Below are 27,007 nucleotides of genomic sequence, written 5' to 3'. Positions count from 1 at the left end.
TGAATTTACCAGCACTGGTTCGGCAGCCCTGATTTTGGCCGCAGCGCAGCTGAACAAATACACTCAACTTATCGATATAATATTTACAATCAGTTCTCGTTCAGTTGTCAAAGCGTAAGGTTGTCGCGTTGCGCGTAAATGTTTGCGTTTCTCTACGCTTAATTAATCGAAAACAAAAGCGCGTGTGTGTTGCCAATCAATACAAAACTAAGCAGAAACACAAAATAATGCAATGCATATGAACAGCATATGTGTGATAACACATAATAATCAGAACGCGCTGCATTTAAGCAGGCAACAAAATTCTAATAGTGCAAGTGAGAACTCTACAGAGAGATAGAAAGAGAGAAAGACCAAGAGCGCCTGCGAGAGCGAGCATAAAATCACAGTCACAGCAGCAATAACAAATATAAATACATACACATACACATATATGGTACGTACATAGTTTTTAAGGCAGTTTAACTTTTACATCGCTTTGTTTTGTTACGCATTTGGCGGCAACAATCAAAACAATCAAACGAAAAACCAAACTCAATCTTGATAGGCATAACATGCAGCATACATACACACACACATACATACAGTATGCACATACAAACAGACGCATATGCGAGGCGCGCATTAAATAAAAATAAGTTCTGTCGCTGCGTTTCGTTTATTTTGTATGTATGAGTGTATGAGTGTTTGTGCGTTGTGTCGGTGTCAGTGACGTTGCGTCGCAGTCGCAGTCACTGTCGCTGCCGCCGTCGCTGTCCCGCTGTCCCGCTGCTTGCGCGCGCGTCAGCATCGAACGTGTTAAAGTGACGAATAAACAACACAGAATCGTTCACTAGAAAAGATACGACAAATAGACAGACAGACCGACAGCCAAACATTTGTACATTTCTTTCACACAAACACACACACGCACACATGCAAGCAGAAAGACACACACACACACACACGCTGTGTCTTTATGGCCGCAGCAGACATTTTGGCTGCTCCGTTCGCGCAATTTGTTTATATGAGTGCAGCCGCAGCCCCCCACCCGACACTAACAACAACGCTTCTTGCTAGGTGTGTAAATTCCCTACCGCACTCCACCTCCCACACCCCCCATTGCCACACGTCTCAGCCAGCAGTTTTCATTCACGCTAATTTTGCCTTCACTTCTATTTTTATACCCATTTTAAATGCCCAATAAAGGGTATATCGTCGAGACACATAAGGTATAGTATCGATTTCTATACCCTCACTTTGAGCATGTCTTGCTGATAATTATAATAAAATTAAGCACATGTGCTGCTTTAAGAATGAATTTGTCATAGTTTAAACAATTAATTAATGTATTTAAAATGTTTACAGCGCGTATAGGGCATCTCACAGTCGCGCTCTTTCGCCTATAGCACTCTTACTTGTTTTCTACTTCCACTTTTTTTTTTTTTGTCTACTCCTGAGGCACCCAACTGTGTGTGCTCGCGCGCGCGTGTGTGTGTGTGTGTGTGCCAAGATGAAGAATGATATGCAGCAATGTTAGATGATAAATAGCGCGCTATATTAAATGATTTATTTTGCCTGCCTGTCTGCCTGCCTGCCTGCCCTCCCCTTTGCCCTCTGCCCCCGTCCGGCTCTGGCCCCAGGTTCATTGTGCCCGTTTCTCGCTTTGCATCTCTTGACCGTAGCTAAAGGCATCCATCTATGGGCTAATGCTAATGCCTATGCTGCCTTTCAATCTGTATCTGTTGCTGTTGTTGTTGTTGTTGTTGTTCTCATTGTTGTTGTTGCTGCGGCTCTGGTAATTGAACAACCAATTGTACAAATCCGCGGTACAGTCACAACTTGCGCCTTTATTCAGTTTAATAAAAGCGCACAATCTGAAAGTTCAAGAAATCTTTTCTATAGCTTCTCTCATACCATTTATCCGAAAGCAAAACGAATCTTGTACGAAAAAAAAAGAAAATAATAAATAAATAAAATAAAATTGAGTTAAAGTCAATTGGGGATCATAACTGCAGAAAGGCATTGCTCTGGCATACATTATATGAAATTTAAAATTTTTATTTGAATACTAAGGGGAATGGGAATTATAACGAATATTACTTAGGCTGGAATCTAGAACCTAATTGAAGGCAATATTCTGGCCTACACCTATGATAGAATTATCTACTATAAACTGCACAGATTTGAATCTGAGAAATGTATCAGAAATTTGGAATAAGTACTTCTAAAATTTCAAATTAGAAAACATGTTTTAAGCCTATCAATCCTGACGTCAAGGTTTGGAAATATTCAGTTTTTTTGAGCCTGGAATCATTAAATAAAACAATGATATTAATTATTAATTTTTAAGCTCATAAGTTTATTGATTTTAGAAGAAATTTTCATAATTGTAATATTATACTTCGCAACACTTAAAAACAGTTCAAAATGAAGTTGAACGTTTCTCAACACTTTAAAACAGTTCAGAAGCGTTTTGCGAATTCTTTTTTGTCCTACCAATATTTTGGCAATCATTTAGAAACCTTTCAAGCGGTTTCAAACTTTTTACATATTCAGTGTCATATCTAAATTACACTTTTTATAAACCAATCAATCCTTACACAAAGTTTTGGAACGAGGGTGTTAAAAAAAGATGCTATAAATATATTCTTAAGCCCGTAAGTTAATTGTTTTCATAAAAGAATTGATTCTTATGAATTGCATTAGGAAAATGTGCTAATATGATTCTTAATAAATGATTTCTAAAGCACTTCGCAACACTTAGAAACAGTTGAGAGTGAAGTTGAACGTTTCTCAACACTTTAAAACAGTTCAGTGAACAGTGAACCGACGCGCTTTGCGAATTTATTTTCGCCTCGTCAATATTTTAGCATTCACTTGTCAAACTTATATATCCAGGGCTATATCCGGATTGCAGTTATTATAAATCGTTAGATTAATCAATTGAAATGCCATTCGCCTGCTGACTCAATTATTTCGTTTATTGTTGGGGATTTCATTTCGCCTCGCCACTAATCGCATAACATTTCCACAGCATTTCCACTGGCTCTAATCATTTGCCATGGCCGTCGCAAAGGGGGAGCGGGGGGCTGTAGAGAGCAAGAGATTGGAAAAAAACATGAAAACAATTTCTAAAAAATGTGCTTTTTTTTTTATATGGGCCATTTATGCGGCTTGTGTTTTGTTTTTTTTTGCCATTTGCCATTTATTTTTTGTTTTTCAAATTAGTTATAATTACACTTAATGCAATTTAGTTATGAGGCTCTGTTGTTTCTTTTTTTTTTTTATTTCCACTGTTCGTGCTGGTTTTATTTTTTTTTTTAACCCCGCGCTCTTCGCTCACATTTTCGCCTGCTGTTTCTTTCTCTTCGGGGGGTTTTTCACGATTTGTGTAAGTTGCATTTGTTGCTGTTGCATTTAAAGCTTTACAAGGGCTTGCCATACATATGTGTGCATATATGCTAGTGCGGGTAGAGGCAGGGGGCGGGGCCTTGGCGTTTCTATTGAGCACACGAGAGAGGTGTTAATGCATTCTGTATTTGTAGATTTCAGTTGGTCCGATAAGTTTAACCGCATTCTGAGTACCTGCTGTATGCCATATACATGTATATTCTACCACTTCATCTTAGTTTTAAATGCATATTGTTTGCGCTCAGCCAAGATTCGTAATGTGCTAAAATATTTATGAATTAGCGAGAAAGCCACGTTTCAGTTATAAAGATTGCTTAACTAACAATCGTGTCGGCAGAACTGGGCAAATAACTGGCGGGAGATGAAAACCTATAGACACGATGCTATAGACGGGTATTTTTTTTTTTCAAATTGAATGCTGCTAAAAATTACTTTTAAGCATAGTTAATGGCATTCAGATTCAAGTACATATATAAGCTATGTACTTGGTTGCAGTTTCTTAATATATTATTTCCGTAGGCTAAACAATTGGAGGTATCATAGATATATATATACACGTAAGGTTTCTCCAGATTTTAGAAAAATGACACAAGAAAGCAAACGAGAGTAAATTTCCAAGATGAAATATTCCAACAAAAGCAAATTTGCAATATTTTCAATCAAAAAACTATATTTCCCACAGATTCTTGGCTTTCAATGAAAACCTATATTTCCCACAGATGATATAAAAGTTCTGATTGGATATGAAGAATAATGAGATTTGGAGACAAAAAATGCAAAAGTTGTTCATATTAAATCTCTATCTCTATTTTGAACATCATTTCCTATGGTAAAAATATGATATAGTCTGCCGATCCGGACGATTTAGTCGAGATAATATTACTAAAGGTGATAAATTATAAAGACCATATATTAGTTCTGTCTTTGGAAGGTCACATAAACAAATGAAAAAGTGTTATTTATATAACGATCTTTATTTGCTGTATTAACAAATTTTAATAAACATTTGTATTTTTAACCCTTTTTTTCCTATGTTAGCTATATATATAGATGTGATATTACTAAACTTGAAGGCATAAATGAGGAAATTCATTCACCATTTTTTAATTGGATCGATCTTACCTAAATACTTAGTTAACTATATGACATAGTGTGCTGATCCCAGTATATAGATGATAAAGTAGATCTGATATTACAAAATAAGCAAAAGAAGAAGAAAACTTTAAGCTATATGAAAGACTAATGCCTAGTTTAATGAGCACAGCTTCAGAACTGAACGAAAACAGACGAACAGAATTGTGGCTATTGATCAGGCATATATATATTACTTATAAGGTCGGATTAGTCTTCCTTGATATGTTCAAGATACCCTTTGCAAATGCATAATAAGAATATATGACTCATATTGTGCGCAATTTATGGCGTTCGCATCTTTAAGAGGATTAAATATGATTTATCGTTTCCTTCTTAAGAAGGGCTAGACCGCTAGAGAGAGTTAGAGGATGGCTAAAGGAGATAGGCTCCAGCTCAAGGCGTTTTTTATTATATGAACAGCTTCATAAAGCATGAAATGTTGAGCTTATTGCTCATCATAAACATTCTAACTATGATTATGAATGTGATTAGTGTGAAATTCTGCTAGTTTTTCAATGTAAGCGATTTTCCATATCATTTAACTTGACTTGCTTTTTTGATTCGAGCATTTTTCCAGCTAAACGCGAGTTAGTCTGCCGCTGCGGCTGCTCGTATATTATGTTAGGGAGGGTGTTTGGTGTGAGACGGAGTTGGATGGGTGGGGAGGGGGGAGGGTGAGGCAGAAGCCTCAAGGTGTGAATTCTAGTTAAATTCAATATCACAATATGCGCATCATATGCGAGCTGCACGTATGCATATGAGCCGGCAATTTTAGCCAAAGATTATATCAAAAGAGGGTAGAGCTCATAAATAAATGCATTTAATGGTTGGCTGGACGCTCGCTTCAAGCCTTGGCAATGAGCTTGCCGTGGCTTACAAACTGTCCATGAAATACGTTTTCTTTTTGAGCTTGCGCTTGTCTCACGAAAGGAATCTGTGGCAATTGCAGCTCTCTTTAGCTGGCCCTGACGTTGTCCGGCTGCCGGGCTGCCCGGCTGCTCGGCCGGCTGTCTTACTGGCTTCTCATCATTAGCAATTTGAAATGCATTCAAAAAAGGAGATGCGAGTGTATCCAATTATTTTCACATTTTATGGCGTAAATTTTCTTAAGCTCCCCGAAAACCATTTTTCAACCGAAACGAAACGAAACGAACAAAAAGCCGCTCAAGAAAAAATGAAAAAGAAGAAGCAGCAGCAGCAGCAGATGAAAAAAAAAAAATGCAGCTCCACGTAGCTTCAGCTCCAACTAAGGAGGCAGCCAACAAATCTTAAAAAGGCATCAAGATTATTGCACAGAAAAATTCTTTTCTTCACACCTTCGAACTGGGGGCCCCAGCGGAGACTTTGGAGCGCAGCAACAACAAAAGGCAGGCTCCAAGAATTAAATGCGACTTCAAAGAAAGGTAAAAAATTGAAGAAGAAGAAGCACCAGCAGCAGCGGCGGCAGCAGCAACAAGAAATATGGTCAAAACGAATGCGGCAACACCAACAATGGACATGTGCAACGGGCAACAGCAGCAACAATAAAAACCAATTTAAGCCAACCGACGCGTCGCCTCCATGTGGCTCGCTGCGTCTATCTGTATCTGTATCTCGCGTCTGTCTGTGTCTCTCTCTCTCTGTGTGTGTGTGTGTGTGTGTATCTGGAGGATTTCACGTAGGTTGTTGTTTTCTTTCTGCTCGTTTTTTTTTTTCTTTAACTCGAACTGACGTTGGGCACAAACGTCAACTGTGCAACAACAACAGCAACAAATGCAACAGCAACAGCAACGCATACACAATCAGTTTCAGAAATCAGATTCGGTTCGAAGTTGAATAGTTGTCGGTTATGTTGTTGTTGTTGTTGTTGTTGTTATTATTATGTGGGTATCTCTATGCTCCATGTGTGTGTGTGCCTGGGCTACGTGCACGTCTGTAAAACCCAACGTTGCGTTCTGCAGGGTAGGGTTAACAGATCTATTGATATACAAAACATGTTTCTAAAATATATTTAAATTATTTACAAGCCGCTCTTTTACAAAGAAAAAGACAAAAGCCTAACTCCAGATGCCCAAAACTGAGGCCATAAAGAAAACTATTAGAATTAAATAAAACTAAAAAGAATTACTTTAAGAAACAATTATATAGCTATGTTGCTCTCGAAATAATACCTTGCCCAATGCTGTGAAAAGCTGTCAAAAGAAAATTAACAACAAATAATAATAATAACTAAAGAAAAACAATTATACGACTATGTTTTCCAAATATAGTTTACCTTGAATCTACTTTAAATAGAAAGCAAAAAACATCAACAGAGAAATATAATCTCACATTTACTAAACAAAATTATTAGTTATGCTATCTAAATACTTACAGCTAGCACAAATTAAAAGCACAAAAATTTGTAGAAAATAAACCTCAAAGAAAATTACCCCAAAAAATATAAATAGCAATAATAAAAATTAATATAATAATAATAATACAAATAAATAATAATAATAATTTAAATACTAACTCATAATATTGCTATTTTATTCAAATATTTAATTCAGCTTTCTTCATTCTTTCAAACTTATAAAAACTACGAAAAAAAAATATAAATTAATCATAAAATACTTAGATTTAATTTGAATTTTAAGGTACGAGTAGATAACCGAAATGTAAATAATTAAATGAAATTAAATTTTAAAAAAATCAAAAATATTAATTACCTATCAAAGATTAAAATGTTTATACAACTTTATCAAAAGTTTAATATTATTAGGTTATAATTATTTTGCTTTAATTATGATTTATGATAATTTTAATATAAAAGCGATCGGTTTTTTCGTGAAATAGCTTAAAGTCAAATTCCGTAAAATTATGATTACTGTTAAAAAAAAAAATGCTCTTACAATAATAAAATAACACTGACATTATTTATTAGGAATTGATTTATTATATATTTATAAAATATCTTACAAATTAAAGACCTCCAGATAATATTCCTTTATTCAATTCCAAAATTATTGAAAAAATAATAAAGAGATTTTCGATAGATTTCTTTTCAAATGCATTGTATTTAAAGTAAAGAGATCTTTAGTAAAGCACATAATCGCAATTCACATTTCGTGATGTCATGGCAAAGTTTAAAAGAAAAGTAAAAAGAAACCCTTAGAAATGTCAATTCATTCTTCAATGGACATAGGTCCACATTATTGATACAGTTTTTCTTGAGATTCATTTTCCCAAGCTGTCTCAATTCTTAGCTAAAAAGCCGTCACATTCAATAATTAAATCTGAAACGCGCTTTGTTCAGATTTGTTCCTTTGAATAAATCTTAAAAAGAAATATATTTTCAGCATTTGCCATGCATGAACGAACAATATAAATCCGAATTCTATAAGCCAAGAGATCATTATTGAAAATTGGAAAGAAAAAAAAAAAACGATTGTTACTCTTGAGTTTGTCAGGGCAAAAGTCAGCTATATAGTCAAAGAAAAAAGAACACCCAGACAAAAACAGAACAAAAAGAAAAGGAAAAAAAATAAAAGAGAGACACATATTGTAGGGTAAGCGTTTGAGGAGCCGTAATCTTAATGCGCCCATTTACCCGTCAGGCTTCCTTATTATAAGTACTTTTCACCTTCGGTTCTTGAGGCCTGTCAGGCAGGGCTGACCGAAGTGGCAAAAAGCAACAACACGAAAAACCAATCCCGTAACCGAAACCCGAAACACGAAAGAAACAGATGCTTCTTCTAACAGGCAGAGATCATAGCCAGAGCCGTGGCAACAACAATGCTGAAACCCTCTGTGAAATCCCAAAGAGTCTGCCCCATGCCACAGCACTGGAAAACGAGCCAACAATCCAGTTTTCAGTTTCTTATTATTATTTTGTTGTTGTTGCTGTCTTTGTTGTTGTTGTTGTTGTTTATTCCTGGGTATCTGGCTGTGCTCAGTTCTTTAGTTTCTGTTCTGGCAGATCTGCAGTTGATTTCGTTCTGGCTGAAGTTTTTCAGAATTTCGTGCTGGGCCACGTCGTCTTTGTTGTTGTTGCTGTTGTTGCTGTGCTTTGTATTTTATTTTTTCTTCACACCTTTAAAAAAGGCAAAGGCACAAATTTTGAACGTCCGACTGGAAATTCAATTCAATTCCCTTGCCACAGGCCGCAGGCCGTCAGAAAAGACGCCAGAGCCGCAGTCGTAGCCGGTTTTTGGTGTTGGTGTCGCGCTTGGTTTTCTCACTTGGCCCGAACACAGTGCATGTGCTGTGCCAGTATGTGTGTGTGTGTGTGTGTGTGAGTGTGTATCTGTGTGTGTCTCTTTCGGCTCTGGAGACTGCAAACTGCGAACTTGGCAGCGCGCAAACTGACAGCCCTTCTGCGCGTTTTTGTAAGTCTTCGCCTGCCAGGATCGTTTTTTCAGCTTTTTTTTCGTTCGTCGTTGCTTTTTTTTTCGTCTTCTTATTTCATCGTTAAGATCTTTTGACAGCCGCATTGCGTTCTTCTTTTTTTTATACCCACTACCCATTGAAAATCTCTAAAGGCGGGTATAATAAAGGCGGAGGCAGCACGCATATACATATATACATAGTCTTACATTTGTTTGGAGGCGGCGATCGCAGATAACTCAGACTTTAGCTAGCAGAGCTACAAGCTTCTAGTTCGGCATTTGGCTGCTTGTTAAGTACGTGCTTATAAAATTTGATTCAAGATAAATATCGATATTTAGACATTAGTTGCGCATAGTTCCAGCTCTAAAACACAATTTGGCATGTAAACTCCCGAATAACCTATACTGATCCGAAATATTGATCAACTTCCTCAAGCTTCACAAAAAATTAATCGAATTTCTCATGCATTAATTAAATTTTTGGTATAAGCATAGTTTTTAATACCATTTTAACGCTGTTAAAATCTTATAACAATCGCACAAGCTATTTTCAAGTTATTCAAGAATGAAAATTTTGACTTTTGGTATAATTTTTTTTTACAAGTTAAAGTTATAAAGGAATGTTTTCTATATTGTAAGCTAGAACGATGCACAAAGAGTGGCTACAGGGTAACTGCTAGTCGAGCACTGTTAATTAGAGCATGCTTAATTTTTGTTATTTTCAACTTGCCCGCATTTTGTAGCTTTTGTTTTGTATATTTCTCTCGCTCTTTTTTGAATGGAGCTCAATTTGACATGCCTGAAGATTTTCTTGAGCCGCTCTAACCAAGAAAACAACAACAGCAAAATATTAAAAAGAGACAAAAATTAAATCGAAAAATTATTGCGCGCTTCGGATTAATTTTGTATGCGCTGCTGGTCATCCCCGTGGCCTGAGGCCAGCAGGCCCACGCCCACGCTCCCGCCTACGGCTTTGCAGCAGCAGCGGCTTCTTTCTTTCTCTCCTTTGAGCTGCATCCGTAAGCGTTATATATGGGCGACATAAATTGCGTACTTACAAGTCAACGTTTATTTCATTTTAGTTCAAGGTGAGTTTCTAAAGCTCTAAAGAAATTGTGTTTATTTGCAGCTCGTTCTTGACAAAAACCCTGGCAAAAATTTCGAAAATAAAATTTTAAAAAAGACGTCCACTTGACATTATCTTAAATTGAGGGCTCGTAAGTCTGGTGGGGCCTTTCAAAGTTGGTTTGTCGCAGCCATAAAATGTGTTTGTCGTTTGTTTTGTTCGGTGCTTATCGTGTGCGCTGTGATAACACGTTTAGTAATAACAAACAGAAATACTAGAGATAAACCAGAACGCTCATAAAATACCCTGTACGTGACTGTCAACTATATAAAAGTTAATAGAGTACAGTATGGTAGGGTTATTTTTAATATTTATGAGTCGGCATGTTTTTAATCACCTTAAATACAGGGTATACAAGTTTGTAGTCACAGTAAGTGAAAGTGTTCGTCCTGCTATACCCTGTACATGGAGTTAAGTCATCAAAATCGATGAATATTTTTATAAGCTTACCTCTTTATACCGCTTACTTTATGTCGCAGTACAGGGTATGAGTGAGTGTCAGTTATAGATCGACTAGAAGATAGGTAAATGCTCTTAATTAATCTTAATTCTCTTATTACAGGGTATACACATGTCTAGCGTTCATTAAATTACAAATGGGAATATTGTTTTAGATCTTGTTAACCCATTGTCTCCTTTTGAGCCCTTAGTTGGCATACCCTACTGGCTATCCCTTACAGGGTATATGCATTTCTAGCCACCGTAAGCAAATTGAATTTGTACAACTCTCATGCAGCTGATGTCACGGGTTATAAAACAGCAACGAATTTCTATGGAATTAGACGAGATATGGAATCAAATATAGGGAAATAGTTGATTTACGGCTTATTCACGCCTATTTCTAGGGAACAAGGCGTTGCCAGTAACAAGCTTTGTTAGAGAGTTGATCCCAATGTATCGTATTTATTTGAAAATAGCTTGGGGTACAAAAAAAATGCCAAGGATTTTTATAATCTTTAAGATTTGTAGACTATTTATATGAAAGAAGCGCACGATGAGATGCTTATGCACGATTTTTAGGCGGATTGAAGTGCACAGATTGATAAAAGAAATCTTTAAGCTTTTAACTACCTTCAAGCTTTATAGAGAGCAAAGATAAACAATGTATCTTCCTTTTAAATAGCCGATATCAGGATGATTTTGAAGAGGATGATTTGTAGACTGCAAAGATTCCAAAGTTCACGTTCAGATTGTGACACATCCCGCTCAACATCGTCTAATGAATCATATATTCAACAGAGCTTAACAAAAAAAAATTCCCACTATTCTTAAAATTGTAACAAGCTTTATAAGAGAGATGATCAAGCTGTATACTATTTTCAAATAACTGTCGGAACAAAGAACTCCGGTTTCTTAAGATCCGATTCAAAGATTCTATAGATTCATTTAACCATTTTTCCGCTACGAAATATCTAGTACATATATTTAAATAATTCAGACTGTGGCACATTCTCTTGTTTGCGCTAACTAAAATTGATATAAAACTCGATTGAAAAAGGAAAGAAACGCAGGATTCTGTAAATCTGAGCCGAAGATTCCTTCTTTTGTTATCAAAAAAAAAAATATATATATATAAATAACTACATTAAGCTTTTTCGAAAAAAATTCACGTTCTCAAAATGTGGCACAACTATTTGAACATTTTTTTTTTAGAATATTTTCTTCTACGCTCGCGGAACATCCCTACGTATTTTTCATGAATTTTCAGCAATACGAGTTTTTCAATTATCAAAAATATATATATAGAAATGCGTGCTTAAGGTCCACGTGCAGCATTTGGAACAATATACTCAGCATCATCGGGCAGATCGTAAAGCTTATAGTATTCCCCATTAATTTCGGTACAGACGCAACGTGAGCCGTTGTTCGGATTGTGTTTACGCTTGTTGGGTCGATTCTGTAGCGGCACGAAGCGCGTCTGCTGCGCTTGCTCCAGTTCTGGCACCTCCGTTAGCTGTTCCACGCGAGCGGTCAAGCGTCTGGTGTACTTGGTTCGCCTTTGCACGCGCAATTGATTATCCAGACGCTGGACCAATTGTGTCTCCACTCGCTTGTTCAGCTCCTGCTCGACATGGCGCTTCCGCTCCTGCATGAGCACCAAACGTGCGCTGCGGCGCGGCTTTATTGGCTGTTCGATGGGTTCTTCATTGGCGGAAGCGTCATCAGACATTATCTACAGTATGGCGATCCTTAATGCTGGGCTCTGTAGTTCCTTATTTTCAATATTTACCGGTTGAAGTAATTTTCCGAAGAAGTTTTTAAAAATCTCGCTCATCTTTTGCTTCTTATCGTGTTGTGATTGTAATTTATACTGACTAAGCCCCGGTTTAAATCTCATAATGTTGCCTTGATGAAGTTAAAAACTCTGGCTATTTGTTTGTATTCCAAATTCTTCCATTAAAAGTCCTTGTGCTTAGAACTCGAAAGTGTTCTATGTATGGATTAAAGTAATGTGTAAATAAATTTAAGATTTCGTAAGGAATTATAATCCCCTTCATCGAGTCAAATGTTTTTGTATATCCATTAAGATATATGCAAATAATTAGCTTTATTTTATGCAACAAAATAGCAATAAATTCCGCTTGGAACGTATAATTAATTCTTTAAAAAAATAATCTATGCATATCCATTTATATATTTATGTGAAGTATATTTAAAATTTGTCGCCGAATTCCAAATGATGTCTCACAGTTTCTAAATATAGTACCCAAGCATGTTCTCATAAGCAGCTGAGATTATCGGATACTAAAAAAATATATATATATTCGTTGGAGGAATACCTCAAGCTTCTATATAAATGGCAAACGGTATAATTATACATATATTTAGATCCATATCGACTATATAAAGACGCAGTCTTTCAACTTTATTAAAATTTCTTACATATTTTTGGTTTTCACATTAAAAACTTTCCAAAATTAGAAAAAAATATAAGTATTATTTAACACATATATATATATATTATATGTACATACTGCAAATTCTTGACTATCCTTAAGAAACTTTCTCTATCTATCTTTCTCTCTCTCCCCCTCTCTCGCTCCCGCCCACATTGCTATCAGCTATTTTGCAATACATATTTCTTTTATCGCACATGCCCAAGGTTAATTCCTTAAGTCCACTCCACCTGACTGGCACACATACCCTACCCGGGAGGGGGTGTATATTTTGGCATATGATATCACACACATATCACAAGCTACCCCTCAGTCTTATCAAGAAGGCAACAACAATAACAATAACACTTTTGTACGCTTTGTTTGTTTGTTATTTATGCGCTTTAGACCAATCAAGCAAAACGGTTTATCATTAAAGCGATAACAACAACAACAACAAAAAAAGACGTTAATTTATTATAAACACATACACACGCGCGTTTTATTTACATACACATGCAAATGTTAACTAATTGTGCAAAAAAAAAAAAAGAAAAAAAAAACATAAATTGAACTTGAAGCAGAGCCTTAAAAGCTTCGCTCATGCCGAACTGCTCTAGCTCCCTTACTTGACGCCCTCTTTGCTGCGCCTTCGTTTTAATAAACCGTTATAAGCGTGCGTGCATGCAGCAACTGCTGTATGCATGTGTGTGAGTGTGTATGTGTGTATTTATGCAGTCCAAAGCATCCAAGCAGAAGGCAATGAAATAAGCCAACAATTATAAAAACTCTTTTTAGTTATTTAATTAGCTAGCCACACCATATAGACGTTGCGGGCGCAGGCGTGAGGGTAGCTGTGGGCAACGGTGGCAGCGTCTCGCGTTCGTATCTAGAGTGGAAAATTAATGGCTACAAAATTAAATTTATTTTTGCAAAAAAAAAACAAAAAACAAAAGCAACAACAACACCGCACGGCAGCGCGACGAGGCAGCCGCTGGCACAGACAGCCTGGCAGGCCGCGCAGTTGCTTTCTTATTGGATTTTGTTGTTAGTGTATATGTGTGTTTTTTTTTTGTTTTTTTTGTATGTGCGTGTGCGTCTGTGTGCAAAATTTATGTTGCTATTTGCGTCGTTGTTGCTGCGCAGCAACTGCGCTGCTCTTATCATGGGTCTGTTCTTGTTGTTGTAGCTGGCACGTTACCTAATTAGTCGCCGCAGACAGCGCGGCAATAGGCAGCGATTTTACCTTTTATGTTGTTATTGTAAGCCATAGACCAATACAAATAAATACACACAGGCACACAAACACACACACATACACAAACACATCTCACATTGACGTAACGTCAACTGCGACAGACAACGCCGACGCTGACTGCGCGCTGTTTCCGTTCTCGTGCCCACGCACCTCGGCACAGATACACAGCAAGAGAAAGAGAGAGGACAGGAGACTGTGCCAGCAGAGCAGCGCAGAGAGGGACAGCGCAGACCACGCGACAAACGCAGCTTCAACTTTGTTGTTGTTTCTTTTGCTGTTCTTGTTGTTAGCGGCTGCTGCTGTCGCTGCTGCTGTGTTGCTTTTGTAGGCAGTGGGTTTTAAAAAAAAAAAATGCACAGTGCTGGGAGAGAGACAAATTGTGGGGTGTAATGGAAACGAGCAAATTTTATGTGCCTTTGAATAGCTGCTTGATCACGGCGAAACGAATCGATTACACTAAAAAGAGAGACATACAAATTAGACATGCAAGATACACACAGACATACATACGTGCACAAACACTTGCATGCTTAAAGTACTAGCATAAGCGTTCACTTTGACAACTGATCAGCTTTGTAGTTGTTGTTGTTGTTGGTTTTTTTTTTACGAACCAGCTTATAAGCAATTAAATTCAATTGATTACATTCGAAGTATAGCCGGATGTGGCGCAGCGGCTTAGTGAGAGCTTGGATATCACCTTTTGACTTGTTATAATGTATGTACATAAAAATGTCAATAACATGGTGTTTACCTTTACTTGAAACCATTGCCAAATACATTTTTATTCAAGAGTTTATTTACAGACAAATTTTAGTTAAAAATTAAAACATATCTTACAAGTAGTTAGCTCTCTCGATTCGGGGCGTCTAAATTCTGATAAATTTCATATTTCCTGCTGTATTTATACTTGAGTAATAATTTTCTACTAAATAAGTATAAATTAGATTGTAATCTCTACGAATTTATTTCTGGTAATTCATTATTTTTGAATGCATTTTTCTGCTACTCTGAAATATTGTTAACAAGTACATACATTTTTTATTTTAAATTTTCTTTTATCTTCGAAATGAACTAGAGAGGCGACTATTGCATACCACTGTAGTAGGTTTTCATCTGCAGTTTTGGCAACGGCAGCTGCAGCTGCTTTGAACTCAACTTCACCTCACCACAGCCCACCTCAACTTATTCCAACTCAAATTACTGCCCGCCCACTGCATGTGCTTTGGCTTATTTTGGTTTTGCTTTGCTTTTTTTTTTGGTATTTTTACGCCAACGACAAACGTCACATACACAGACACACACGCACACACACGCAAATATTGTATATATTTTTATTCATTTGGCAAAGGCAATAAACAACAACAAAAACGACACAAGTAGAAACAACAACAACAAGATAACATTTGGGCGAAGCGTTTTCATCATACTGAAAGACAAAAAAAAAACAAGCAGTGGGCGACAACAACAACAACAATAAGAAATGAACCGAGCCAGCAGAAAAATAATAAAAACAGGCAACAACAAGAAAAATTACCAATTTAAATGTTAAAAAGCAAATCAACAGGCAGCAGGTAAAAATGAAGACCAATAAAAATGCGGCCTCAGGCATTTACTAAGCTCCAAGTAAAAACAAAAAAAAAAAAATGTTACAACAAGAGAAACACATTAAAAATGTTATATAAATTAAAATTAAAACAAAAACTATTTAGTAGTTTACCCCCCTCCCCCTCTCTCTCTCTCGCTCTGCTCTTCGTCTATTTCCACAATCTGCTCTCGAATCGAATGAAAAATGATGTTATTCTTGTGCAGCTAACGATCTTTAACACAGACACATACACACATACACACAGACACACATACATGCATGCATACATGCGTAGTATGCATATGGACATGTCGCATGTGTTTTACCCCCGTCCATTGTATATTTATGTGTGCGGCATTATCATATCATCGCCATCGACAGCTAACAACGTCGACATTTTGTCGTTTTCATAAGAAAACAATACTCGCCCATGCTCCGTACCGTTATCTAATAAATTGTGAGGGAGTTGACGAACACTACAAAAACGAAAAAAAAAACAACAGCAACACTGACAAATCTCGACAAAATCTGCATTTCATTTGCGCATCGTAAATTTTGTTGTTGTCCACCGACAAAAAACAAAAAAAACAGTTCAAAGCTTTCGCTTGTTTACTTATAAAATTGATTGGCGTGGGTTTTGCCCTTACATTGGGTTTTTTTTTCCTCGTATCTTATTTTCTTAAAGAGAGAGAACTTATGCTAATCAATATGCGATTTAGTTAGCGTTTTTTTTTATGCATGCAAATTGATTCAAAATGGCCGCCAGTTTTAAACAACTACGAAAATTAGTAAACCGAACGTCGCTGATTGGTGTGTGAAAATTTTGGCTAAAAAAACAACAAAAAAAAAATACACACAGACTAATTTATATGTGAAATAGTAAAAAACAACGTGTCGTTCTTTATTTGCTTCCCTTTTTCTTTTTTTTTTTTTTTGCATCTCGAAATATTGATCGATAGACAGCAAGCGTTTGCAAACTGTCATCGATTCTGACTATTGATCGATAGTTTTATTAAAAGCGTGTCAAAGGCGTTGGATAATATTTTATTTCTTCGAGGAAACATGTTGTCAAATCAGCTGAAAGCAACAAATTATAGCCACAAATTGTTGTGATTTATGAATATTGATTGCTTTTAAGCACAGTTTAATATTATTAATTTGGCTGAGCAGAGATTAATGTAAAGCTTAGAGTTGGGTTTAGCTTAGAATATGTCTTAAAATGCGCCTCCTTTTATGGGCAGAGTTAAATTTATAATCTTTAGTTTTGATTGGATTTTAGGTTAGCTTGGGTTAGGTTGAGCTGGGACTCTGTCAACTAGATAACCGGGGCATTGTCGGGTTTTTCATTAGGTTAGTTTCTTTAATGCTCTGCTTATCGGAATATACAAAGTAAACAGCTTGTTTTTTGCTTTTCGGAAAACTTGGTCAATTTTCCAAGTCAAGCACTTGCCGCAATCAATTCAAATATTTACCATTAACAAGCTTTTCAACATAACTGCTCAATAAATTTCATATGTACTATGGGCCTTAAAAAAAAAAAAAAAAAAGAAAAATAAAAATAAAATTGATTTCCTCTGTAGATACCGACGCCTCAACGATCGTAGACAGTGCAAACCTATTGATTAGATAATTGCATGGAGTGATACTTAAACACAAATACATATATACATATCTAAGGGAGCCCAATATAAAAAATTATCTAATTGAGACCAGAGACAGGCACAGTTTCGTCAGTTAGGGGGAGTGCCTCGCACAGAATTGAGGCCAATTCTTGTTGTTGTTGTTGTTGTTGTTGTTATCGATGGCAACTAAAACTAATCAAAAGCACTTCAGTGCGGACACTTGAGCAGCAACTCGCCAGAAACTACTAACTATATATAGACAAGAGTCTGGAGTTGCAAGAAAATGTTTTCATTTTGATGTGCTGCTGCTGCTGCTGCTGCTGGAAAACTCTTTGAAGCAGGAAGAAAAGAAGAAGAAGAGAAGAAAAAATTGAAAATAAAAAATATCTTCAACTAAGTAAAGTGAGCGGGTTCTGCTGCTGAATTCTTTTCGTGCGCTGGCTTTTCCTTCTGGCGTGCACTTTTTTATTTGATTTCATTACGCTTTGCTCTTTGTAGTTGTTGTTGTAGTTGTTGTTGTTGTTGTTGTTGTTGTTGTGTTACTAAATTTGGTTGTCTGGGCATTTTAACGCGCCTCTCGATGTGCTTGTGTGTGTGTGTGTGTGTGTGCCAGACCATTTTTAGTAGCCTGGCCGGCAAAAGCCGCCTCTCTATATAGCCTATGCGTTACGTATTCGGTAAATACACACATACACACACACATACACACACATATATATATAGATATATAAAAGTGTATATGGGCATGTCTGGTGCGGTAATTGCGACTATTGCTGAGTTTTTGCAGCCGCCTGCTTAGCTTTTTGCCCTTTTTGGTGGGTGGTTTTTGTTGTTGTTGTTTTTCTCTCATTTTTGGCCTGGGAAAAATGTTTGTTAGCCGCATTCGCATTCGCATTAGAACTTATTTGTGCAACAGTTCAACGCAAAACATCAATTGTTTTGTTATCTAATTAAAATGTTTTTGCCAAAAGGAAATCATTTATACAATTATATAAAGGCCAAAGATTTGTGATATTTGGTCAAATTTGGAGTCTTCTAATTGGATTTTTGCTCATTTTACAAAACACACAAAATTATCTCTAATTCCAAGCAGACTTGAGTTAAGAGCTCGAATAAAATATTTTTGCAAAAATTGTATTATTCCAGCGCTTACAATTTCCTAGATAATTGGGCTTATATAAGAATGACATAAAGTCTCTTTAAAGTCGCCAGTTCTCAATGATAATTATTTTTTTTATCAATTTAAATGCACCATGACAATTTGGCACTAACTTTTTATGAAGCTGATAACATCTAGAATTTGCATTTGTAGAAGCCAGAAGAGCCTGTCTAACAAATTGAATAGCTCTAGCGCTTATGGAACCCGAGTTCGTTGAGATTATGGCGGGAAATTTAAAGAGCTGCCAACTTTTGCTTGTCAGCAAATTTAATTATAGGTTTTTATGGTTATTTGATGTGTACAAGGTATATTAAATTTATCTATAGAGCTGTTAAACCTATTTGCACACCTCAGCTGATTGCGGGGCATCTCAATGTCGAGCACGCCCCAATTTAGCTGATAGCGAAAAGTGCGCAGCATTCGCTTTATCTGAATGTCGCCGAATTTCTTTTGAATTCGTGTGTGTCTGCCTGTGCGTGTGTGTGTGTGCGTGTCTGTGTGTGTGTGTGTGTGTGCTTTGGACTTTTTGCAAGCGCAAAGTACAAAATGCAAAACGCTGCACAATTTCAACAAGTTGAAAGATATTTTATTTTTTTTTTTTTAGGGGCTGATGCTGCTGTCTGGTGCGTCTTTTGCCGTTGGATTTGTATAAAACGTTGGCTTTGCGCGTTTTTTTTTTTTACTCGTGTTTTATTCTTTTTTTTCGCACAAAAACATCCGGTCGTATTTTAATTTAATGAGCATTTATTTTGCACACTGCCAGAGTCATTTGCCAGCGCTGTTTATAAATTATAATTTATTTATTTTGCTTTACGTTAATATAAACAACTTAAATTGCAGTACAAGCTGCATTCAAAATACTGAATCGGCTTTTTTTACTGATTGCTGTCAGCAATGAGAGAGTACATTTAACCGATGCCTAATAACGCCCAGCATTGAGTACATTTAACATTATTTCTAATACTCTGGCATCCTTGCACTCACGCTCTCTCTCTCTCTCTCTCTCTCTGTCTCTCTACTTGACAGGCGCTGATCATGCAGCAGCTTCTGACGAAGAAAATGCGAGCGTGCTTCACAACACTGGCCGTTGGCGAGGCCGCCGCCACTGACGTCGCAGCCGCTGCGCAGGAATAACGGAATGTAGGGAAAAGCGCACGCAAAGTTGAAAACGCACGAATTTATCAAGCATACAAAACAGCAACAACAACAACAACAACAAATAAAAACCAAACGCAAATTAAAAAGCTAAACAGCAAAAGAGCAAAACGCCTCAAAATGCACGTTTCGACTATAAAAAGCGAACAACAGGAAAGGGCAAAGGATGCATGTGCATGCGCCGTGGACGCAGCCACAACGATAAAGTTTAATAATTATCGAAAACGACGCATATGCAACAGCAGCAGCAAGAACGGTAATAACAACAACTACATTTGCAAATTTATAATGACGACGTCAATTCTGCTGCAACGCCTCGCAACGCTGAGCATGAGTGGCAAGTGGCGACGGCGCCGGCGGCGACGCAAACAGCAAAACGACAACGCAATTGTGCAAAAATCAACAACAGTAACAACAAGAACAACAGGCGCCAATAATGATAATTGTAATTATAGTACAACAACAATGCGTAGCAATGATTTCAATAAAATCAATAAATTATTGCTAATTACGTGCATGCTGCTGATAACAACTACAACAATTTGTCAAATCTATGTACCAGGCGCTGCCGCTGCCGCTGCCGCCGCCGCCGCTGCTGCGCCATCGACGTCAGCGTCCGACGAGGCGTCAACGTCTCCGCTGAGCGCGCTGCTCAAATCGGGCGGAGCCTCCTACAAGCAACAGCTGCCGCAGCAACAGCTTTTTGCGATGTTAGCAAGGAATAACGGTGCTGGCATCGGCCTCGGTCTCGGCAGCGGAAACACGGCTGCGCTGGCATCGGCAGCAGCGGCACCGCATCAGCATCAACGTCAGCGTTTACGTTTTCCGCCGCTGCGCGAAGACGAAGATTCGGAGGATGCGGCCGATGAAGAATTTGCTGGCTTGCATATTCCAATGGAAATGGCAGCGTCTGTTGCTGTTGCTGCGCCATCTTCCATTTCATCCGCTTCGCTGGAAACAAGGGGCTTCGTGGCCGACGATGGTGGGCAATACGAGCAGGCGGAGAGGGCGCTGGCCGAATCAGCAGCGAATCCGAATGCCAAAAATAACAACAACATCAACTGTCCCAAGGAGTGCAAGTGCCTGAACGTGTTCTTCGATTGCGATAAGCTGCACTTGGATCGTGTGCCTGTGCTGCCCAGCTATGTGCAAACGCTGTAAGTAAACCAAGCAGCCCCCTTTTTGCAACCCCAAAAACAGTTGGGTGAATTTGCAACAACCCTCGCAGTTTGCTTTAATTTTGTATGTTGTATACCCTGTAATAGTTGTAGACCAAACAGTGCGTATTACTGTTATAGGCGTTTAACAGAGACATGTATGCATTACATAACAGAACTGTTATCTAACATTATCGCTGTTAAAAATTACATCTTAGGGACTGTTAGAGCAAAAATGGGCTTATTTTTTATAAAATTTCTTTGCTTGTCATTTCAATATATATATATGTATATATATATTTTCATCTCTAATAAATACTGTTGTTTATATCAAACATATACGCAAGTTTATAGGGTATAGCGCAGCCAGACACTTTCGGCTTAAAGACCGCCCTGTATTTTGTTTTTATTTATACGTTTCCCTCTTCATTTGGGGGGTTGCGATTTTTATCGTTGCGCTTTTAATCAATTTAATGCACTGCCAAATTATGCAAAATGTGCCGCGAGTCGAGTTATCGACGGCAATGCATCAATAATTGCACGACTGTGGCACGCTTATCAGTCAAATTGCAGCATAATTACAGCGCATTAATTGCATGCCTCGAAAATCCAATCAGCTAACATTGTTATTCGTATTATTTATAATTATTGTTTTTCTTTTTTGTGTGTGTGTGTGTGTGTGTTTTTTTACCCTACAGGCATCTGGCGGGCAACAAATTGAACGACAGCACCGTCCTAGCGATACGAAATCTGCCCGAGCTACACAAACTGTAAGTAAAAACAAAAACAACACAACGACTAAATATTGAATTAATTGTTCCATTTGCGGCCAGCTATCTAGAGTAGATAATGCTGTATAATCTGTTAGCTAAGCGTGTATTTTTAGATACTCGTATTTATAAGTTACAAATAAAAGCCATCTGTTTTTTCAATTTGAGTTTAAGCTATATACCTCAATTTCAGATAAAGCTTTCGAGAGCTAAATGCAGCTAAAAGCTTAAATCAAGTAGGGGGAAAAAAAAACAACATTAAAAATTGTTCACCCAGTAACAAGATTTCAGCAATAAAAGATAACTTTCGATTTAGACATAAACTGATCAAACTGTTGCTTAACAGAAATGTTAATGGTAACATATTACGTTTATATGTAACTTTTAACAGTGTACTGTTAGCATCCTTCAATGCTATTCCAAAGCAGTGTTGTTATAACTTCAACTTTTAAAAGTATTTAGAGCAGACCGAATAATAGTCCTAAGGCTCTAAGATATTTAACAGAATATTAAGAAAGAACCTTCAAATATGTTTAGAGGCATTTTGCTTATAAGCCTCAGCCTAAAATGTTATTAAGTCCTTTTCTTGAAGAATGACCATCTAGTATTATTGTTATTTTCAAGTTAATGTTAATGGAGTATATTTCACATGGAATAAGTGAAAGTGAAGTTAAATGAATAACTTGATATAACTATTAACATAAGAACTTCAGTTACTGCTTTATGTTAACTCTTAACAGCTGTTTAACATAGCTGTTAGAAACAGCTCAAAAACTACATAACAGTGCTGGAAAGCGTGGACACAAACCATATGCATAATGTACACTTAATTCATTGCAGCATAATGTCGATTTAAACATATATATATTGATTGCATTTATATATATCAAAACTAACCCATCTCCTTAATCGCCACAGTACACTGAAACGCAATCAATTGGATGTTATGCCCATGTTTGTGGGTCTTACTGCATTGCGGCAACTCAATTTGGCCAACAATCGCATACAGCGCATCTCGAGCGGAGCGCTGGCGCTGCTGCCCAAACTCAAATCGCTGGATCTGAGCAAGAATCAGCTGCACAGCGTCGAGGCCAATGTGTTCCCCAGGCCCAATCGACTGGCGCACTTGTGAGTTACAAACCGATAATACCCCATTAGAACTCTTAATTAATGCCAACAACCATTTGCATTTACAGAATACTCAACTCCAATGAGATAGCCAGCGTGGATGAGCTGGCATTTGCGGCATTGAGCAATCTAACGGATCTGGAGCTGAGCAACAATCGTTTGAGCAGCCTGCCGGTGGGCGTGTTCAAGAATTTGAATCGCCTGAAAAAGCTGTAAGTTCTGACTGCGATTATTATTAAAATTGTCCTAACATTGTTTGCATTTGGCTTGCAGCGCACTCAACTACAATCAGCTGGAGATCAATTGGTCCACATTTCGTGGCCTGCTATCGCTGCAGAAGCTGCAGCTGAAGGCGAACAACATTAAGATGCTGCAGGATGGCGTCTTTCATGTGATGCGCAGCATTGAGAGCATCGAGCTGGATCACAATGGCATCAGTTCGCTCTCCCGCCAGGGTCTGTTCAATTTGACCAAGCTGCATCATCTCAGTTTGTCCAATAATTCCATTACACGCATCGAACTGGACACTTGGGAGTTTACGCAATCTCTGGAATCGCTGGACTTGTCGCATAACTTTATTAGCGAGTTCAAGGCACAGCATTTGGAGTGTCTTAAGCGTTTGAAGACTCTGAATTTGGCGCACAATAAGCTGCAGTATTTGCCGGAGAATACGTTTGACTGTGTCAAGAATCTGGAGGAACTGAATTTGCGTCGCAATCGTCTCGCCTGGATCATTGAGGATCAGTCGGCTGTGCCGCCATTTAAAGCGCTACGCAAACTGCGCCAGCTCGATCTCAATGGCAATTATCTGAAGCAGATAAGCAGCAAGGCTCTCAGCGGTCTCATTAATCTGGAGCTGCTCAATCTGGGCGGCAATGCTCTGGCCAGCATACAGCCGAATGCCTTCGAGCATATGCAGAACCTACAGAAGCTCGTCTTCAAGTCGGACAATTTTATATGCGATTGCGAACTGCTGTGGTTCCGTCAGTGGCTGCGCAGCCGCTTCGCCAAGCAGGCTCAGCAGCTGCTCGCGAACGTGGTCTGCGGATATCCGGATCAGCTGCTCGATCGTCAGCTGTTCAATCTAACCGAAAAGGAACTGGTCTGCTGTACGTTTTAACTATTTCTGCACAATTCGAAAATGTTTTTATTTGAACCACAATGTTATTCTGCTTACAGCTGACTCACCCAAGCCGGTGGTGCAAAAAGAGCCAACCAATTTGCTGGCCGTGAAGGGCGCCAATATAACCTTGGAGTGCATAGCCAGCTCGCCAGCTGCCGCCTCTATAGCCGCCACCGATGAGCTGAAGATTAAGTGGCGCCACGACAATCAGCACGTGCTGGAGCATCAAAGCCTACACGATGGCGCCAGCACAGAAACCCAAATACATCACGATCAGCGCACCAATCAGACAACCATTTATGGCTATCTGCGTTTATCCAATGTCAGCTACGAGAGCGCCGGACGCTATCAGTGCGTGGTATCCAATGCATTTGGCACGACCTACGCACAGAAGTTCAAAATATCCATAGGCAGTGAGTAGCTGAATTCCATCTCGTTAGATAGATTATCGCTAACCATATTCCGTGCTTTCAGTTCATCCCAGCTTTTTGCATGTGCCCTCAAATCTAACGCTGGACGCCGGAGAAACAGCCCGTCTGGTCTGCTCCGCCAGCGGTGATCCAATGCCGGAGATAGCATTGCAAAAGTTTGGCGCTAGGGATTTTCCGGCAGCCACAGAGCGTCGCTTGCAGGTGATACGCGAGGAGAACGCGTTTATCATCACGAATGCCAAGCCCAGCGATTCGGGCATATATACCTGCACAGCAGAGAGTCCGGCCGGTGTGATCAAAGTGAATGCTACGCTGCTTGTGAATGGTAAGTTCAAAGCTGTGGCTGCACAGCCAGAAAAGATTTTACCCTAATATACATTTACGTCGTATACAGACAAGCCGCTGCCTAGCATACCGCTGGTGCACAAGGAGGTGGTGCTGGGACGCACCTGTGTGCTGGAGTGCCTCAGCGAAACGATTAACATGGAGCTGGAGCAGCAGCATCGCGAGTGGTACAAGGAGAACAAACCGTTGCATAATTCACCCACTGGGCCCGATGCGGAACGCTTTTACTTTACCAAGAACAAGGAGGTGCTGGTCATCGTGAATGCCCAGTCGCATGATGCCGGCCATTATCGCTGCGATATCAGTGACAATTTGCGCACTCTAACGTTGCAGTCGGAGTTATTGGTGGTGCAGGATAGCTACAATATTGATGTAGTGCTATGGTCTGTGGTGCATGTTACGATTTGCTGTGCCCTGATTGGCATTTGCATCGTTTGGAGCACTTTGCGCTATCAGCGCCGCAAGCAGTCGCATGGCAGCAATCAGAATACACTGGAACAGACGCAGCTAACGACACTGAATCTTTCCCAGCTGCGACCATATCAATCGCAGCTGGTCATCGACGGACTGGCCAGCGCGCAGAAGCAACAGCAACAGCAGCGCCAGCAACAACAACAACAGCAACAGCCGCAAACTCAGCTGCGTCCGCGCAGCTTGGCGGATTTGGGCGCCGGCGAGGCACAGACGCACAGTCGCCTGATTGTAACCACAACGCCTTCGTATGAGCAGCGCTGTCTGGAGGAGCGCCTGACGCTCAGCTTTCTGCAGCAGGCGGATCTCGAGCTGCAACAGGATCATTTATCCAGCAAGGATTCCGGCACTGGCTCGGATGCGGCGGTTAAGCGTAGCCTCGAGGATTTTGTGGTGGCCATGCCGCTGCGCCAGCCGCGACATCACCTTCTGCATGAGGATGATGATGTGGATGATGACGATGTGGACGAAGCGGATGACGATAATGATTTGCAGTTTGCGCCGACACGTGCGCTCGGCGTCTCCGTGTACGACGACATGGAACTCTACGAGCTGAATCACAGCGCTGCCGAGCAGCAGCGCTTCCTGCGCAACAACAATCACAACTACGATGGTGGGGGCGCGGGCGTGGCAAATGGTGGTGTAGCCACGCAGCTGACGCCGCCGGCGGTGCCGCGCAAATGCAGCGCACAGCTGAGCGGCGCCAGCGTTGACTACAAAGCAGCCAACGCGGTGGACATTTAAGTTTGAGCCAAAGCCAAGACATATGCAAATAAAACCAAAATGCACACACCAAAAAAAAAAAAAAAAACTACAACTGGGGAGATGGGCTGCCCTTGCCACGCCCCCTACCTTAAAACCAAAACCACCCGCCACCCAAAAACTAAGAAGAAGAAAACCTAACAAACGAACAAAGACTGTTACTCGTAATAAAATTAAATATAATAATATATGACGACGCTTGCCATCAGGCGGCCTTAAAGAGTATATATGCAACTGTCGCAGCACAGATATATATATATTATATATATATGCATGCTGTATATATATTATATACATACCAGTGTCTTCGTAATTTATGAAATTTAATGGATTTATTATTACTTTACTTTAAATTAAAACATAATTAAATATTACTCTAGTATCTAAGCATATATATAAATTTATAATTTGTAATTGTTTATTTCGCTTGTGATATTATTTATTATTATATTTTGATCGCTTAAACATTTGCAGCTGTATATATATGGCACCTGTTACCAATTAGTATCTAGTTTTAGTTGTAGCTCCTAAGTCCCAATTGCCACGAAATCGGCTATGAATTGCTAAAATATGGTATATTGCCTGAATGCGTTTATATATACAAACACATACACAACTATTTAAGTCTGTTTTATGTTGCTACTATTTCAAATTTGATATATGTTTATGTGAATTGATTTGCCTTATGCTTATGGCCTTGACTATATATATATATATATAGTATTTGAAAAATCTAGAATCGTAAGTGATACATTTTTGAAGCAAAATGAAGTCAACAAATTCTAATAAAATTCAAGTTTATAAAATTTAAATCATTTCAATTGTAAAACAATTTCACTTTTTACTAACTTTTGATCTAAGGGCAAGGTTCAAATTCTAATTTTCTTTTTATGCGATCTTTTTTGTGCTGATCCCCAAAACAAAAGCTTGAGATCGACAAGGTAGAATCTTAATTAAGCCTTTGCTTAGCCCAGTTTTTAATTTATTTAATTGAAAAGAAGCTTAAGGCACATTTTTTCAAATGAGTGAAAACAGTCGAAGCATGTGCATAAATGCTCTATAAAACTAAATTTAAGGACATAAATCTTTGAATTCATGAAAGTCTTAAATCTATAACTAAAAATTGTAAATTCGATCTGCATATTCACGTACTAGAGCGAGTT

At 38.5% G+C, this 27,007-nt stretch overlaps 2 protein-coding genes across 2 annotated transcripts; one reads left to right on the top strand and one right to left on the bottom strand.

Moving 5' to 3' along the window:
• Positions 1–89: 89 nt before the first annotated feature.
• lbk (leucine-rich repeats and immunoglobulin-like domains protein lambik) lies at positions 90–27,007 on the top strand. Its single transcript, XM_002049112.4, has 9 exons — positions 90–436; positions 19,529–20,814; positions 21,513–21,584; positions 22,503–22,712; positions 22,781–22,924; positions 22,986–23,821; positions 23,892–24,248; positions 24,310–24,591; positions 24,661–27,007. Exons 2-9 carry the CDS (start codon positions 19,778–19,780, stop codon positions 25,824–25,826), a joined length of 4,104 nt encoding a protein of 1,367 aa, XP_002049148.2. The 5' UTR covers positions 90–436; positions 19,529–19,777; the 3' UTR covers positions 25,827–27,007.
• LOC6626458 (uncharacterized) lies at positions 11,518–12,372 on the bottom strand. Its single transcript, XM_002049111.4, has 2 exons — positions 12,233–12,372; positions 11,518–12,175 (listed from the first exon to the last, which is right to left on the bottom strand). The coding sequence occupies exons 1-2, from the start codon at positions 12,338–12,340 to the stop codon at positions 11,759–11,761; spliced, it is 525 nt and encodes a 174-aa protein (XP_002049147.3). The 5' UTR covers positions 12,341–12,372; the 3' UTR covers positions 11,518–11,758.

This window comes from Drosophila virilis, chromosome 5 (assembly GCF_030788295.1).
Source record: "Drosophila virilis strain 15010-1051.87 chromosome 5, Dvir_AGI_RSII-ME, whole genome shotgun sequence".
Taxonomy (NCBI): domain Eukaryota; kingdom Metazoa; phylum Arthropoda; class Insecta; order Diptera; family Drosophilidae; genus Drosophila; species Drosophila virilis.
The sequence above is the reverse complement of the archived record's forward strand: the minus strand, read 5'-3'. Positions and strand labels throughout refer to the sequence as shown.

Excerpts from the sequence above, each read along its gene's own strand:
- LOC6626458 (XM_002049111.4), bottom strand. The coding sequence starts at position 12,340 with ATGAGATTTAAACCGGGGCTTAGTCAGTATAAATTACAATCACAACAC. Across the intron at positions 12,176-12,232 it reads TCGGAAAATTACTTCAACCG|ATAATGTCTGATGACGCTTC; the intron begins GTAAATATTGAA and ends GCCATACTGTAG.
- lbk (XM_002049112.4), top strand. The coding sequence starts at position 19,778 with ATGCACGTTTCGACTATAAAAAGCGAACAACAGGAAAGGGCAAAGGAT. Across the intron at positions 22,925-22,985 it reads TTGAATCGCCTGAAAAAGCT|CGCACTCAACTACAATCAGC; the intron begins GTAAGTTCTGAC and ends TTTGGCTTGCAG. Across the intron at positions 23,822-23,891 it reads CGAAAAGGAACTGGTCTGCT|CTGACTCACCCAAGCCGGTG; the intron begins GTACGTTTTAAC and ends TTCTGCTTACAG.